Source organism: Canis lupus, chromosome 35 (genome assembly GCF_011100685.1).
Source record: "Canis lupus familiaris isolate Mischka breed German Shepherd chromosome 35, alternate assembly UU_Cfam_GSD_1.0, whole genome shotgun sequence".
NCBI classification, from domain to species: Eukaryota; Metazoa; Chordata; class Mammalia; order Carnivora; family Canidae; genus Canis; species Canis lupus.
In genome coordinates, this window is record NC_049256.1 from 9,086,868 (window position 1) to 9,105,098 (window position 18,231).

The following is an 18,231-nucleotide window of genomic DNA, read 5'->3' on the forward strand; positions in this document are numbered from 1 at the left end:
TGAATCGAGGATGTGATTTTAAAATTCATCCTGTCTTTCTCATGCATGATGACCTTGTGATATGGCTTGAGTATAATTGAAGTAATTTGAGCAGATTAATTTCTTTCCTTAGCTTTTTAAGATTTAACATGTTTGGACTCTGCATCCCAAGCTCAGAGTGCAAAGCAATATGCTAATTGGTATTCAGGGCTTATAGTGCTGCTGCTTCAAAAAACAAACCCAGACAGATGTGTTGAGTTGGTCCCTTAGTTTAGCTGTTTGTGTTCTGGAGAATGCCCTTGGGTCTTGAAGAAAGATTGTTGGGGCTGGAGTCCAAAGCCTGAGTTCTGTTCTGGCTCCTTTTGCCCACTGGGAATACTCCGGTGCCCAGGAAAGAACATGGAGCAGACCTCGGTCCTGGCTTCTGCATTCACTCAACAAACATTCTTGAATCCTGTATTGGAGGTATTAAAGTGAATGTGACACTTTAATACCTCTATTAATACCCTACCTTTGAGGGGCTTACAGTCCAGCGGGTGAGGTAGACACACGACCAATGATCACCTTAATATAAGGTGAGGCGTAATGCTGAAAATTTGCATGGGACATTCTAGAAACCTAAAGTCAAGGTACCCAAACCAACTGGGGGTATAGAGGATATAGAGGAAGGCAGTTAAGGAGGACCTCCTGGACCTCCTGGAATTCATTCTTAAGGTAAGACTAAAAATACTGCTGCATTACCCATTAAGTATGACAAGTAATGGTGAGGGTTTTAGCAAAAGAGGAACATTTGACACTGAGTGGAGACATACACTTTATTTTTTAATTTTTTAAAGATTTTATTTATTTATTCACGAGAGAGGCAGAGACACAGGCAGAGGGAGAAGCAAGTTCCCCGCAGGGAGACAGATGCGGGACTCGATCCCAAGGCCCCATGATCAAATGCCCTGAGCTGAAGGCAGACGTTCAACCACTGAGCCACCCGGGCATCCCGGAGACCTACATTTTAAAAAGTTTCATTTTGGTATTTTTCACCAAAGCACTCATCATTATGGGGGAAACAAGTGTAATTGTAGATGTGGCTTTAATGAATTGTTTTTATTTAGAATCACATAGGAGCATCAAAGCACCTTCAAAACTCAGAACCTGTAAAAGCCTATATATATCCTGGAGGGGAGGGAGGGAAAGGTCTTTGAAAGGACAAAGAGATTGTATAAGTAAGGGAAAGGCACAATCCTGGGGGGTGGCTTTCAGGAAAATAGAATGGTGTAATACGTCCCAGAGTAAAGTTTGAGGCAGGGAAAGGTGGGGGGTGAAGCTGGAACCAGGGGAATAGATTGAAGGCTCTAAGCAGGTAGTTTACGATTTGAGTCTCTGACTGTGGTACTAGCCACGGGGTGGGGAGGGGGTGGGCAAGGGGCACAACTTGAGGCAGTCGGACGGCTCTGAGCAAGAGCAGTGGTGTCACGGAAGGAGCAGGACAGGTGGGTTAGAGAAACTTCCAGAACGGTGCCATCCAAAAGAGCTTTCTGTGATGATGGAAATGTTCTACGATGTGCCTGGCGATACAGTGTCCACCAGCGACGTGTGGGCATTGAACCCTGTCCATGTGGCTAGTGTGACTGTGGAACTGAATCTTAAATTATAATTCATTTACATTTAAGTAGCAGCGTGTGGCTCTTATATTAGACAGTGAGGTTCCAGAAGGTAAAATCAGTAGGAGTTGGTGATTAATTGGCCAGTTTGCAGTGCTGGTGTACAGAGGTAAAGCTACAGGGGCACATTAATGGGCAAGGATATGGGTTTCATCTTGCGCATGTTGGCTTCACATGCATAAGGGGTGTCGGGATGAAGGGTACCAGGTAGGAAGATAAACACGTTCCTTAAGGCAGAGCAGTGAGCTGTAGATGAAAATGTGGGAGGCATTAGCATAAAGTAATAATTGAAATCATAAAAGTGAGTGCCATGGGGAGGCCCCTTAACTGCCTTTGGCCGCACATTCGTATTGCCATGATGGTGATAATATTTGCTCTGCCTACCTTCTGGGACTGTTCTGAGAAACAGATGAGCTGATACGTATGAAAATGCTTGTAAACTCTTCAAACATTAGGCGTGTTTTATGGTATCGTTAGGAGTTGAGAGGGATGTGTCCCAAATGTTGTTTTCCAAACATAACAGATAAAATAAAGACGTCAAATTCTGGAAATATTGCAGACTAGATAATGTGTAAGGCCCTCCTGCTAAAATATGACGAGATCCAGGAAAAACAAAAGCAAATATGTCTACAGCATGAATGTCAGGGACTCAGGGACATCTTTGAGGACTCCCCTGAGTGTGTTACTGTGAGCAAACAAACATAAAAGCTGGGCTTATGTGAATGCAAATACCAACACTCCTGCAGATCATGAGACCAGCTCAGGGTCCAGGCCAAAGCGGGAGAGCTGTCCCGGGGATTCCCATGGTAAGCCCTTAAATGGGAGAGAACTGGGTCCGGTCAGTAATATTCCTCACAAATGCAAACGTATGTGTCTTTATTTAATTTTTTCTGGAGAAAATAAAACAATTCAAACATTGAGGATGAATGTCAATCAAAAATTACCTAAAAAATTTCCAAGCACACAGGACATAAACCACCAAAATGAAAGTCATCAGAGGGTGGGACAGCAATGCAGATTTAAGTTCACCAAGGATTTCACAGAAAACAGACACCAAGTGAGAAATTATAATCAGGTATATAGGAAATACATAAAGAATAAAGAATGTATTGTAATACATAATAGTGACATAGAACAATTGATTAAAAATGACATGGGGATCCCTGGGTGGCTTAGCAGTTTGGCGCCTGCCTTCGGCCCAGGGCGTAATCCTGGAGTCCTGGGATCGAGTCCCGCGTTGGGCTCCCTGCATGGAGCCTGCTTCTCCCTCTGCCTATGTCTCTGCCTCTCTCTCTCTGTGTCTCTCATGAATAAATAAATAAAATCTTAAAAACAAAAAGGAAAGAAAATGACACACCACACAGCAATGATGACAACAGATGGAATCAGTAGCAAATTTTAAAACTCATTAAAATGACAAACTAATAGATGGTTTAAACTATGTAGTAAACACAAGTGAAGAGAGAATTGGTGAACTTGATAAATCTGAAATTTCCCCACCAAGAGACAAGGAGGTAAATGACTTAAGGAAAAAAAAAAAAAGCAGTGGAAATTAGGATGAAAATCTTCTACACCTCTAATTATCATTCTTGAAAAAGACACTAAAGAGAATGGAGGGGAGCCCTAATCAATGAGCTAAAGGCTAAGAATTTTCCAGAACTAATGGAGGATAGGAAACCACAGATACATGAAGTACAATGTAATCTGAGTGGAATAAATAAAAAGAAACAGCTAGGCATGTTGTAATGAAGCCGCGGCATACCAGGAGCAGTGACATTATGAAAGCAACAAGAGAAACCAGGTCAACTAAAGAAGGGTTAATCCCTGGGTGGCTCAGTGGTTTAGCGCCCGCCTTCAGCCCAGGGCGTGATCCTGGAGTCCCGGGATCGAGTCCCGCATTGGGATCCCTGCATAGAGCCTGCTTTCCCCTCTGCCTGTGTCTCTGCCTCTCTCTCTCTCTCTTTCTCTCTCTGTGTCTCTCATGAATAAATAAATAAAATTTTTTTTAAAAAAGGGTTAATCTGATAGAGTGAATTACAGATGTAAATTTCTTCTCAGTTACAGTGAAGACACTCTTCCCATTAGTGCTCTGCAGTTGAATGGGAAGTGTGAATCTTCAGGAATATCCCTGAAGAATGCAGATGCAAAAATCCTCAACAGAATATTAGCAAACTGAATTCAACAACACATTAAAAGGATCATAAACCAATGTAAATTGGTGCGATCTCTGTAGAAAACCATATGAAGGGTCCTCAAAAAATTAAAAATAGAAATACTATATGATCTAGTAATTCCACTACTGGGTTTTTACCCAAAGAAAATAAAAATACTAACTTGAAAAGATATATGCACCTTTATGTTTATTACAGCATTATTTACAATAGCAAAGATAGGGAAACAACCTAGTTGTTATCAACTAGTATACAACAGAATATTACTTGGCTGTAAAAAAGAATGAGATCTTGCCATTTGTGACAGGGTAAATGAACCCAGAGGGTATTATGCTAAACAAAATAAGCCAAACAGAGAAAGATAAATACTATATGATTTTACTTATAAGTGAAATTTAAAAAACAAATGAACAAAAACAGACAAAATCATAAATACAAAGAACAAACTGGTAGTTGCCAGAGGGGACGTGGTTAAAGGATGGGTGAAATAGGTGAAGAAGGTAAGACGTGCAAAAAATATATATATATCCTACATCATGATCAAATGAGATTCATTCCAGGGATGCAAGGATGATTCAACACCTGCAAATCAGTCAATGTGATTAACAAAGGATAAAAATTACATGATTATCTAGGACACTTGGGTGGCTCAGTAGTTAAGTGGCAGGCTCTTGATTTAGGCTTAGGGTCTTGAGATCAAGCCACATTGGATGTGGAGCCTACTTAAGATTCTCTCTCTCCCTCTCCTACCTCTCCCCTGCTCACATGTGCTCACTTTCTCTCTCTCTCTCATCTTTGAAAAAAATCATACAATCGTCTCAATAGATACAGAAAAAGCATTTGGCAAAATCCAACATCTATTTATGATAAAAATTCTCAACAAAGCAGATATAGAGTGAAAGTATCTCAGCATAATAAAGGTCTTATATGACAAGCCCACAGCTAACACCATATTCAATGGTGAAAAGCTGAAAGCTTTTTCTCTAAGACTAGGATTAAGATGAGAATCTCCATTTCTATTCAACATAGTATTGGAAATCCTGGACAGATCAATTAGGCAAGAAAAAAAGACATTCACGAGGAAGAAGTAAAACTGTTACTATTGGCAAAAGACATGATGTTATATGTAAAAACAAACAAAAACTAAAGACTATCAAAAACCTTTAGAATAAAATTCAATATAGTTGCAATATACAAAACCAATACACAAAAATCTGTTGCATTTCTTCACACTAATGAATTATCAGATAGATTGAAAACAGTCCCATTTATGATTACATTAAAAAGAATAAAATATCATAGAGTGACACATAAATCAGTATTGCCATGAATTCCTGTGTTGTACACCTGAAACTAATGTAACATTGTGTGTCAACTATACTAAAAAAGAAAACACACATTAATTTTGGTAAAAAGAGAAAGCATAACTAGGAATAAATTTAATCAAGAGCTCAGAAACCTATATATTGCAAATTATCAGACATTAAAGAAATTGAAGAAAACACAAATAAATGCAAAGATATTCCCATGCTCGCGGACTAGAAGAATTCTTAAAATGTCTATACTATCCAAAGCAGTATAAAGATTCGGTACAATCCTTATGAAAATTCCAGTGGTATTTTCCACAGAAATAGAAAAAATAATCCTAGAATTTATATAAAACTACAAAAGACCCAAATAGCCAAAGCAATCTTGAGAAAGAAGACCACAGCGATATCGTGTTCCATGATTTCAAAGTACATCACATAGCTATAGTAATAAAAAGAGTATGGTATTGCCATAAAAACAGACACATATATCAATGGAACAGAATAGAAAGCCCAGAAATAAACTCACACATAAATAGTTTATGACAACAGAGCTAAAATACACAACAGGGAAGGAACAGTCTCTTCCATAAATGGTAAAACTGGACCACTGTCTTACTCTGTACACAAAAAAATAACTCAGAATCGATTAAAGACTTACATATGAGACCTGAAACCGTAAAACTCCTAGAGGACAACATAGGCAATAAGCTCCTTGACCTAGGACTTGGAGATTTTTGGAATCTTGACACCAAAACAAGAGATGCAAAAATAAACAAGTGGAACTACATCAAACTAAAAACTTTCTGCACAGCAAAGGAAACCATCAACAAAATGAAAGGCAACCTACTTGAACGGGAGTATATTTGCAAATCATATACCTGATAAAGAGCTAATATCCAAAATATATAAAAGAACTCCTACAACTCAATAGCAAAAAAAAAGATCAAACAATGGGTAGAAGATCTGAATAGACATATTTTCCAGCAACTACAGATAGCCATCAGGCACATGAGAAGATGTTCAACATTACTAATCATCAGGGAAATGCAAATCAGAACCGCAATGAGGTACTACCTCACACCTTTTAGAATGGCTAACATCAAAAAGACAAGGAATAACAAGTGCTGGCGAGGATGTGGAGAAAAGGGAACCCTTGTGAACCATTGGTGGGAATGGAAGGTGTGGCCACGGTGGATAACCATATGAAGGCTTCCCAGAAAATTAAAAATAGAACTACCCTATGATCCAGCATTTCCACTTCTGGGTACCCAAGGAAATGAAACAGTAAATGAAAGAAGTATATACACCCTCCCATATTCACTGCTGCTTTATTTATTTATTTATTTATTTATTTATTTATTCATTTATTTTTATAATAAATTTATTTTTTATTGGTGTTCAATTTACCAACATACAGAATAACACCCAGTGCTCATCCTGTCAAGTGCCCCCCTTAGTGCCCGTCACCTATTCACCCCCACCCCCCACCCTCCTCCCCTTCCACCACCCCTAGTTCGTTTCCCAGAGTTATGAGTCTTTATGTTCTGTCTCCCTTTCTGATATTTCCCACACATTTCTTCTCCCTTCCCTTATATTCCCTTTCACTATTATTTATATTCCCCAAATGAATGAGAACATATAATGTTTGTCCTTCTCCGATTGACTTACTTCACTCAGCATAATACCCTCCAGTTCCATCCACGTTGAAGCAAATGGTGGGTATTTGTCATTTCTAATGGCTGAGGAATATTCCATTGTATACATAAACCACATCTGTATAAGAGCCAAAGCAATGGAAACAATCTAAATGTCAGTCAATGGATAAAGAAATTGTAATATCTATATCTATCATCTAATCTATCTATCTATCTATCTATATCTTCTATGTAGAATCTAAAACAAAACAAAAAACCTGAAGCTCATAGATACAGAGAATAGATTGGTGGTTGCAAGAGGCAAGGGCGGAGGGTGGGAGAAATGGGTGAACTGTCTTTTTTTTTTTTTTAATTGAATACAATTTTTTTTTTCTTAATCAGAGGTATGGGAGACCATTCTTTTTAGGCTGTCCCAGTTCTGTGTTTTGACTAAAGATGTTTAGTTTTTCTTGGTAGTGAAAAAAATGCGTACCATATATATTGATACTAAATGTCTGATTGCTACTTTATAGTAGTCCTTATAAGTGGGCAAAAATGTGGTTATTTCATATTAATGGAACTCTATCAAGGCTGCAATCATTCAGTTTAAGTGTTTCCTCATGACACATGTTTATTGACTTAAGTGCCTGAGTGTATTCCTACCACGTTAGCTGGAGTCTGCAACTTTTCCACTGTGAGACACATATAGTTGTGTCTGTGAAACACGTGTGAGACCCATATAGTTGCATAGTTGAGACATGTGTAGACACTACGGAGCGTCTTCCCAACCTAGAGCGATGGTAACATCTGCATTTGGGTATGAAAAGGATTCTAAAATGTTTTTTAAAATAAAAATGACTTGTCTAACCCTTACTGCTAACAACGATATGAAGGTACTTAGCGTTGGTCCTAAAGCTCTTATATGTGCCAGGTCTAGTCCTAAAATGTCCTTTGAACTGAAAGCCTAGCTCAAAGGACTTCCTTTGCAGGGACAGGATAGTTCTGTGTCTGGATTGTGGTGTTGGTTATAGGAATCTATACATGTGATAAAATGTCACAGAATTATTTATGCATGTATATACACACACGCACACACACCAGATAATGCATGTGAAAATTGGAAATCAGAGTACAGACCTGTAGTCCACTTAAGATATATCAACATCAGTTTCCTGGTTTTGTTATTGTTATTCAATTATGTAAGATGTTACATGGGATCTCTTTAGTGTTTTTTTAATCCATTCTTCTATTTTTGCAACTACCTGTGAGTCTGTAATTATTTAAAAAATGAAAGTTTAGGAAAAAAATGGCAGCCAGGAAAATAGATTCTTCTTGATATTTCTGATTCTAATAGAACATTAATAGAAACAAATATTTAGAAATATTTGGTACACCCCAGAGGGTAAAGTCTGTTGTCTCATTGTGGTTATCAAGTGAGCTGGAGAGTCCAGCTTATTGTCTCTATGGCTATTTCAGGTTGAATGCTTGCAACAGAAAAGTAAGAAGGCCACTGTTGTTACAAACCTTGAAAGACCAGCTGGAACTGTCCTTGTTGCCTAAAATTAAATACACTTGTGCCATAGCATAAAAAATTGTTTATCGTCGTCAGTGGAATGGTAGGGTTTTGTTTTGTTTTTGTTTTTTAAAGAGTTTCAAGTTTTTCAAGTTTGGTGTAGGACTATAAGTGGAAGCATGAAACATTTGGAAAATGTAGAATTTACTGTCAATGAATGTAATTTTGCCTTAAATAAGCCATGCCGAATTAACCAGTTAATGAGTCCAGATAATGAGAAACTATGAGTATGTGGCTTTTCTTAAACATAGGAAGATTGTGATTGTTCTATTCTTTTACCATCCACTCTGTCTTCTTTCTTTTCTCTTTTATATTTTCACTTGAAACAGGTTGTATCTTTATTTTTTTTGTAGACAACTTTATTTTTTTTAAAGAGTTTATTTATTTATTTGACAGAGGGAGAGGGAGAAGCAGGCTCCCTACTGAGCAAGGAGCCAGATGCAAGATTTGATCCCAGGACCTTGAGATCATGACCTGAGCTGGAGGCAGACACTTAACCAACTGAGCCACCCAGGTGCTGCTTCTCTAGACAACTTGAAATCATTCAGAGTTAGCAGGATGGTATTCAGAAAATATGTTAAAATATCAATTATTACAGCCAGTGCCTTGAGAATTATCTCCCTGTCTCCTTGTTTTGTAACAAGTAATAAAAAGTTCTTTGCTTTCAACATTTCAAAAAAGAAAAATATGACAATCAAATTAAGCAATAGTGAGGAAAAAACTGACCTCCAGTAAGACAAATCCAAAAAAAGGGAATTCACAAATACTATTAGAATGAAAAAGCTATAGTTAGAGCAGAGATTAAATAAGAGAAGACTGAAAATTTTTAAGGTAATAAATTGGATAAATTCTTCCCCTCTTAACAAACCTCTAGAAAATGCATAATGACTTAAAAAGTAGATATTTTTAAATAGTAGATACCTCTACATTTAAAGGAAAATGAATGGGTAATTAAAAATTTTCCCCAAAGGAGAACACAGAATCAGATGATTTTACAGATAAGCTTTCGAGACTTTGAAGGAAGAGATCATTTCCTGAGAAGAAAGAGGGAGCATTCCCCAACTTATTCCAAGAGCAAGTATAACTTGAAACCGAACAACACTGTATGAGGTGAGCCCATCACGTGTGCGCCTATAAACACAAATGCAAAAATTCCAAGCCACAAATTCAAAAGGTAACAGGGCAAGTAATGTGAAACCTTTAAGGTCCGTGTTACAGACTGTGTGTGTGTGTCTCAAATTCCTATGAACAAAACCCTAATTCCTAATGAGTCGGTTTTAGGAGGTAGGGCCTTGGGATGTAATCTGGTCTAGATGAGGTCATGAGGGTGGAGACCCCATGATGGGATTAGTGTCCTACAGGAAGAGGAAGAGACTAGAGCTCACACCCTCTCTCTACATGCACGTACCAAGGAAGCCGAAGTGAAGACCTAACCAGGAAGGCAGCCCTTAGCAAGAACCCAGCCATGCTGGCACCCTGAGCTCAGACTTCTGGCCACCAGAATTGTGAGAGGTCCGTGTTGGTTGTTTCAGCACCCCCAGTCTGTAGTATTTTCGTTATAGCAGCCCAAACTCACTGAGACCGTCAAGGAAGCAATCTGCTACATTTTCTTATTAGGTTCAACAGTTTGGACTCGATTTCTTTCCTTTACTATTGTTTAATCTTAACAATACTGAACTGGACTTCAAGATGGAAAATGAGCATCTTTGCCTTCTTCCTGATTTTTAAAGGACATGCTTTGAGGGTGTCACCATTAAGAATGTTGTTAGCACAAAAAAAAAAAAAAAAAAAAAAAGAATGTTGTTAGCTGTAGGTTTTTTAGATGGACTCCTGATCAGATTAGTGGAGTTCTTTCTGTTCCTGGTTTGCTTGTTTGGAAGAGACTTAAGAGACAGAACAACCAAGTGTAAGAAGTGAATCCTATTCGGCTCCTGCCTCCAATAAGCCAAAAGCAGACTTTTTGAGCTGTTGGAGGGAATTTGATTATGGTTTGGGTATTAGAGAAAAACAGCAAATTATTTTAACGTAGGTATGGTCATGCATTGTGATTGTGTAAGAAAATGTCTGGTTTGGCGGGGGGTTTGGTGGTAAAAATATGCATCATATAAAATTTAGCACTTTAGCCAATTTTAAATGTACAAGTTCTGCAGCATTGTGTTCACATTGTTGTGCGACCATCGCCACCATCCATCTCCAGAATGTTTTTCACCTTCCCATGCTGAAACACTGTCCCCACTGAACACTAACTCCCTGTCCCTCCCACCTCAGTTCCTGGAAGCCACCCTTGCACATTCTGCCTCTATGAAGTTGACCACTCCAGGCACTGCATATAAGGGCATACAATATTTGTCCTTTTCTGACCGGCTTAAACTTCATTTTGCATAATGTCCTCAAGGTTTACCCATGCTGTAGCCTGCATCAGAATTTCCTTCCTCTTTAAAGCTGAATTGTCTTTGCCACGTTGTTTATCCATTCATCCGTTGATGGACGCTTGGGTGGCTTCTTTTTGGCTACTGGGAGTGCTGCTAGGAATATGGGTGTACCAATATCTGTTCAAGTCTGTTTTCCATTCTTTCAGATACCTATATATACACTTAAAAGTGGGATTGCTGGCCATGTGGTAAATCTGTGCGTGTCTGAGGAATTGCCAGACTGTTTTCTGCAGCAGCTGCACCATTTCACATTCCCACCAGCAAGGCACAAGGGCTCTACTTTCTCCACATCCTTGCCAACGCTTGTTAAGAAAATGTCTGTTTTTAATGGATTTATATGAGGTAGAGTTGAAGAAGAATTATTAGTCACCCATTGCCTACAGAGCAGTCATGCCCCACCCATGGGACTTCAGGCCCCCACCAGCTGACAGGCAGTACAGCCATCTGCTTGGGCTGCTTTCACTCTTAGTTGTGACCATGCCTATATTTGCCATGTGTGCCTATAAAATTTCCATTATGCTCTGAAGGACTTTAAAAGAAAAAAGGAAAACACTCTGATTTAGTGATATGTACATATATATAGTAAAACTATCAGTTTTTAAAAGGCAACAAAATGCTAGACATTATTCATGATTCTAGGTACCTTTCGGGCAAGAGTTGGGGATAGCACCAGAGAGGAATACCATGGTATTGGTCATGTTCTGGTTTTTAAGTTGGGTGCTGGTTTCCTTAGGTCCTTATTATGATGCTTCATTACCTCTATAAATTGCATATATCCTTTTTCATATTTAGTATTACATAACTTACATTTTTAAATCCTCAACCAGTAACTCTTATTACTTAGAGCTCTGGTTCTTACATGTTGGTCAAAGATCTGGTGCTCGTCTGAATTTCAGCTGGCATAGTATAAGGCAGAGACAATAGAGGGAGTTTTATAAAGCTAAGTTTACTTGATTTCAAGGATCGTGTTTTTCAATTAATGTCCTCTTTAATTTGGTATTAAAAGAGCCTTCAGAAATGATCATAGAGTTAAAAGGATGCAGTTTGTTGTGTTGTTTGTTTTATTGTCTTTACAAATGGCAAACAAAAAAAGTAGATGACCTTGTATAAGGTCATTACCATTGAAAAATGTTATGGTCCTTGAAATAAAAAATTCTAGGAATTATTGCCTCAGAGAACAGAAACGGCATTCATTAGCCAAACAGCAAGGCTGATGATACTCAAGGTAGTGATTTTACTTACCACTTTTGACACAGAATGCAGCTCTTCAACTTAATAAGGTGATTTAGAGGAACCGCTGATCGGCCCTACCTAAAGACTCCTGAATAAATTTGAATTAACTCAGCAGAGACCTACTCCAAGTCAGTAGAGCTAGCGTCTCAAACATCAGCTGATGATGATCAAAACTAACATTTGAGTACTTTCTCTACCACTATTTTGTAGAAATTGTCCCACTTAAAGCTCAGAAATGCATTATTGCCATTTCCCTGATAACTGGAACCTTGGCTAATGTCTTGCTCGGCATCACGTAAGTCAGAGAAAGGGGAGCTAAAAATTCAGAACCGGTTTGGCAGCACGACCCTTCATCAACACGCATAGCTACTACTCAATTGAATAGCACACGTGACACCCCCAGTGCAAAGCTAAAATGCTAAGGGCCACAAAACAAGTCCTGAGAGCTGAATTCAGAACTTGGCCCGGTCCCTTGCAGTACCTCCCATATTTTGGATTGTCTGACATTTGTAGAGTCCAGAATCATAGAGCTTGAAGGCGGGGAATGCAGAGTTCGCTAGAAACATTATAGTTTTACCACTGAGGTCTTCAAATGCACATGGAGGCAGGGATCTAGCTGCATTTATGTCTTGTCTCCCTCCCAGACACTCATGAACACACTATATAAATTCACTATAGAAATCGAAGACTGGGGGAAAGGAGTTCCAGGCGAACTCCCATGGCTGACAGCTGAAGTATCACGGGGAGTGGGAAGAAGGTGGTCCAGCTTCCAGCCAAGAGGCCTCAAGAGAGGTTTGGAAGACAGTGAACTTTTTGAGTGAGAGGGCTTATAACGAGATAGGGGAGTGGAGGCTCAGATTCCTGAATCTCCTCAGAGAAGGATAAAAGAAAGGCAAAAGACAGTTCAGACTGCTTCCAGATAATGTTATCTCAGTAGAGAAATGGGAAAATGCTCACATAAGCCCATGCGTTCTAATTCGTATTGTAGTAAAGTGAAGGCTTTGAACGATGTTCCTATTTTCTTTTAGGTTCTTTATCTTTCACGTTTGTCAGTGGGCGCCTGCCAGGGCTCCTCCTCAGTCATACCTACTGCCTCCCAGCATCTCAACATCCTTAAGAGTCGCATGTGGTTTCTCCCCATCCTAGCAAGTTCAGACTTCCCCTTCTTTCTCTTGTCCTCTCCTGTCCTCCCTTTCCTTCTTGTGTCAGTCAGTTGCCTGTGACTGTGTAACACATCACCCAAATGAGAGTGGCGTTAAGCAATGTGCTGTTGTCTCCCACAATCTTGGGAAATGACCAGGTTCTAGAGGGTGATTCTTGCGCTTGGTGCCTCATGCAGTTGCAGTCAGAGGCTGGCTGGGATTGGAGCCCTCCAACGTCTCCTCTGGTTTGGGCACCTGAGGTGGCATCTCGGTAGAACAGCTGTGGTGCCTCAGGTGAAGTAGTGGGAGGCTGACTGAATGCTTCCCTCTCTCCCTCCATCTGTCCCTTCATGTACCGTACAGCCTCTCTGCGTGGTTAGCTTGGGCTTCCTCACAGCATGGAGGTTCGGAGTAGTGGGAGGTCTTCTATGGTAACGATTTTTCCCCTAGATAAGCAATCCAAAAAACCAAAGCAGAAGGAGGTTCAAAGCTTGGGAGTCACTCAGCACCGCTGTTGCTGCATTTTATTGGTCCAGAGAAAGTCAGAACAAAACCCACTCTAGGGGAGAGGGACCCTATACGAATACAGGGAGGTATGGTTTATGGGGATGATGTACTTCTGCAAACCTGGCTACCACATTTCTGATTTATTGAAATTTGACTCCTTGTGACTGAAATATCTTAAGTTACTGTCTCATGTCTTGTGTCACATCCATGATTTATGATTTCTTCTTTCTTTTATTTATTTTAATTTTTTAATTTCTTCTTTCTAATTGTTGTTTATACTACTAGCGATTGAAAGACTTCTTTTAGGAATTCTTATGCATTCTTTCAAATGAATCTTAACAATATATTTTTATTTACTGATATTAAAATTTAAGCACCCAGAGGGCCCTATAGAAAAGCTACATGACTGTTTTTTAGAAAGTCTCTTTGGGAAATCAGATTTGATTCACTTTTTAACCACTGATGATAACATATCACACTTAAAAGGCAGATCAGTTTTAGGGAAAAGCGATACACCCTCATGTATGGGTGTCCTTCAGTGAACTCACCCACAAGATTGCTTTTCATGCTTAGCCACTAATTTGAAAACCTGTTCTCTTGTTGGGACTGAACCATGCTTTATTTTCTGGCTAGACCTTTTATTTATTTATTTATTTTTAATTTATATCAAGCTCTTACACAATCCAAAGCTTTTTTTTTTTTTTTTTTTTTTTTTTTTTTACCACCCCATCCCCGCCCCGGAAAGAAAGAGATAACTTGACTCTAAAAGATTTTAGCTTAGTCCTATGGCAGTTTCAGAAATTCTTTATTTAAAACCTCCTACCTATAGATGGCTTAAAGTTCCTTAGCTTCGGCAAATGCCATTGAGGCCTTAGGTTCTTATAAAGAGTCATTGACATTTTTTTCTCTTCTTTCTTTCTTTCTTTCTTTCTTTCTTTCTTTCTTTCTTTCTTTCTTTCTTTCTTTCTTTCTTTCTTTCTCCTTTCTTTTTGTTAAAGAAGCTAAATCTCTGAAGTTTTTCTCTGGTGATCATAAAGAATAACACATGTGGGACAAAATGGGCAGTTGGAGGTGGCAAATAATTTGATTTTTTCCCCCCTTACCCACAACCCTGGGGAGAACTCTGCCATAAAGGAGTAATTTGCTCATGCGATTTCACTGCAGTTGCCATAAAAAAAAAAAAAACAAAAAAAAACACACCTAACAGGAACAGTAGGCCAGAAGCGTTTCCAATCCCTGGAGAAAAGAGTCAAGGATTTACGGTGGGAAGCAGAGCAGTCCTTTTTCTCTTTTACAGTGATTAGGAGTGAAGTATCTGAGGTCGATACCACTTCTCTCACACAGGACTTTATATAGATTCAGTGGAAGCTGACTCTGAAGAGTGATCATCAGTGGTTGAAGTTTTCCATAGATTGTCTTCATGCAGGGGGAAGATTTTGTTTAAAAAAAAAAAAAGATTCCAGACTCCATTCTTCCCCAGTTTTTAGAAAAGCATTAGAGGGGCACCTGGGTGGCTCAGTAGGTTGAGCGCCTGCCTTTGGCTCAGGTCATGATCCCGGGGTCCTGGGATCAAGTCCCGCATTGGGCTCCCTGTGAGGAGCCTGCTTCTCCCTCTGCCTGTATCTCTGCCTCTCTCTCTGTCTCTCATGAATAAATAAACAAAAAAATCTTAAAAAAAAAAGGCATTAGAGAAAATAGCAAGGTATGCTGTTGGTAATTTGCTTCCACACCCGTGTCCTCACACCTGGGTTCTGTGTGCAGCTTGAGTGAAGGGGCCCTAGCCTCAGAGCCCTGCAGCTCCCCCTCTGCTCCGGGAGAAGGGGGGGCAGTGCTCTTGAGTTCTAGCTGGATTTTTTCTGAAGCTTTACCCTAACCTCCCCCCCTCCCCCCGTACCCCTCTCCCCAGTGAAACTTTCCACTGAGCTTCAGGTTGAGGCCAAAGGTGCTGCTCACTCCCCTACCACCCTAGGACCCCTCTTCCCAAAGGTCAGCTCACACCTACCCTCAGTGGTGCCAACTGTTGATGGCAGGAGGTGACCCAACCTGAGGGGGCCAGGCAGCAGGAAAGAAAGGGGGCTGGGAGGGGGTGACCGGGGCCAGGATCACCAGGGACGTTTTTGTTCACCATTCTCTTCATTCTCACAACTTCCTCGGGAAGCCCAGTTCACTCCTGCCTTCGTAGGTGAGGAAACCTGAAGGCAAGAGTTTAAATAACTTGCTTTCCTGCAACGTACTTCAACCAAGTATGTAAAGTATTGAAACCAAATAAAATCTAAGAATTTTACTTACTCCTTGGGTAAGATGAGGGATTTGAATCTCAGCCTGACAGCCCAGCCACTGTTGGTTCATGGGACCACTCACCCACCCACCCACACTCCCATCCCGCTCCCAAGCCATTGCTAACTGGTAATCCACTTCTGAATGAAAACGGGGCGGCTTTCTTGAGGTGAGCCTGTGGCACCTAGTCAAGTAACAATAGTTGTCACTCTCTCTTGTTTAATCTTATAGTGGAGTACGAGAAGGAGTTCTCCCCTGGCCAGCGACACCACAAAGAGTTCAAGTTCAACTTATCCCAGATTCCTGAGGGTGAGGCGGTGACGGCTGCAGAATTCCGAATCTACAAGGACTGTGTTGTGGGGAGTTTTAAAAACCAAACTTTTCTTATCAGCATTTATCAAGTCTTGCAGGAGCATCAGCACAGGTATGAAGGCTCAAGGCACCCATACGGGTGGGGCTGGCCCCCATTTCTCACCCTGCCATCATCTAACCCCGAGTATGTCTGTGGAAGGTGATTTGGAGTTCAGGGGCAGCACACGAGCATGATGAGGAATGCATTCTGAATGGTAGTGTTTAGCCAGCAAGAAGATTTTTTTGGTTATTAAAATGAAGATTTTTTTCCAAATAGTTGTCTTTTCCTAAGCAAGCCAGTGGACGGTATTTACTAAGCATCCTTTGTGATCAGAGAACATATGCCTTATTGGGGTTAAAACATTGCCCACCGTGGTTCGACCGGTGAGGGTGGCTAAAATCAATTCATACATGAAAGTCATGTAAGGATGCTTATAAATGATACTCACTAAGTTAGTGGAAAGCTGTGTGTTTGCCTCTAATACATATATGTGAGCTGTCTTTGAGTGTGTGTATGGGTGTGTATCTTGAATGTATCTCTTCTCATTTGGATACAAAGGAACAGTAGACTATTTGCCCCCCTCCCACCCCATGTCTGGAATATTCTTGTTTTTTGAAATGAGGCTAGACCATTTTTATGAAAGAATTTCAACAGCTTACATTCTTGGGGCTGCCTACCAATAAAAAAAACTAACATGGAGTGATTTCTGGAGGATTAGAAGGGCCAAGGGAAGAAATATTACAGCAGCTGGTCCAATCCTGTAGCACATAGAAAGCAAGCCAGTGATCTTGACTTGTGCTTAGTGTTTGGGGGTCAGTCAGTTAGTTCTTGAGAATTGGTGGGCCTGATGCAAAGGTCAGCACCGCTGCATACGTAGTGCCCAGGATGGAGAACACAGCACATGATGGGACAGCCTGGCAATTATACGGTAAATAGGCAGACGACAAAGGGAGAGAGTACAGAGATGGAGGGAACCCCACATTTACAATCTCTGTAGGGGATTTGCCAGCTTTGGTTTCACACACCAAGTCAAGATTCTTGCTTTTGGGCTTGGAAATCTGTTGACTTCCCAAGAATGTCCAAAGGTTTAGGAATGACTTTGGTTTCTCCTGGACTTACGGATCTATGTGTGGCTCTGCCACAAATATGCACGCTAAAATAATAATGACTGTAAACTGGCCCCATAAAAGGTTTATTTTGAAAGCACTACCAACATGTGGCCCTTGTGCATATTCGAGTGTGTCATGAGGGAAACAGGAAAGGGAAAACACGTGCCAGGCTTTGGGGGCACATTGTGGTGTTGAATATACGCACTGAGCATTGTATGTGAGTTCTTTGTCGGGATAGTTATAAGTAAAATACAGCCATTGGTATCTATAACAGACTAGAATTTCGGAATGAAGGGAAGGTTTTCTGTTGTCTGATTTTCACCCCTAAATAAAAGTATCATCAGTGACTTAACTGTTAAGGGCCTCTTTTGAAATAACAAATTATTTGTTGGTAGATTTTTGTCTTTTGATATTTCAGAAAGAATTGATACTCAGTGGTGATTCTTGGAGCCTGCTTTAAGCCATTGATTGTCAGTCTGCCTAATTATATGTCCACTGCATTTATCTGGCAGAAATAACCTACCAGTACCTTCCTGGCTCAGACATTTGTTTGGAATCCATGGTTTTCTCTGTTCCGCAGGAAAGGCTTTATAGTGAAAACACTAGATTGGGATTTTTGTGTAACTATGGGATTTTTCAAAATTATTATTATTTAAAAAATAGAGCTAGCAGACCATTTGTAAGGTTTATATTGAACTCCAGCCAAAAACGAACAGCTGCCTTGTGCTTAAGATGGTGGTGTCATACTTTCTCCGGGCCAGCAGTGAGTTTGGAAAACAAAATCCCAAACAGCCCCAACCTTTGATGACTCTGTCAAAGCAGAGTTGTAATTTCTCTGCCTTCTAGGATGGGAGTAT

General features: G+C 40.1%; 1 protein-coding gene across 1 annotated transcript in view; it reads left to right on the forward strand.

Moving 5' to 3' along the window:
• The window catches only part of BMP6 (bone morphogenetic protein 6), a 149,566-nt gene that overhangs the window by 104,716 nt on the left and 26,619 nt on the right, over positions 1–18,231 (forward strand). The window contains exon 2 of the mRNA XM_038584127.1: positions 16,145–16,337. Coding sequence (XP_038440055.1) covers positions 16,145–16,337 — 193 coding nt within the window. The remainder of the gene's footprint in view (positions 1–16,144; positions 16,338–18,231) is intronic.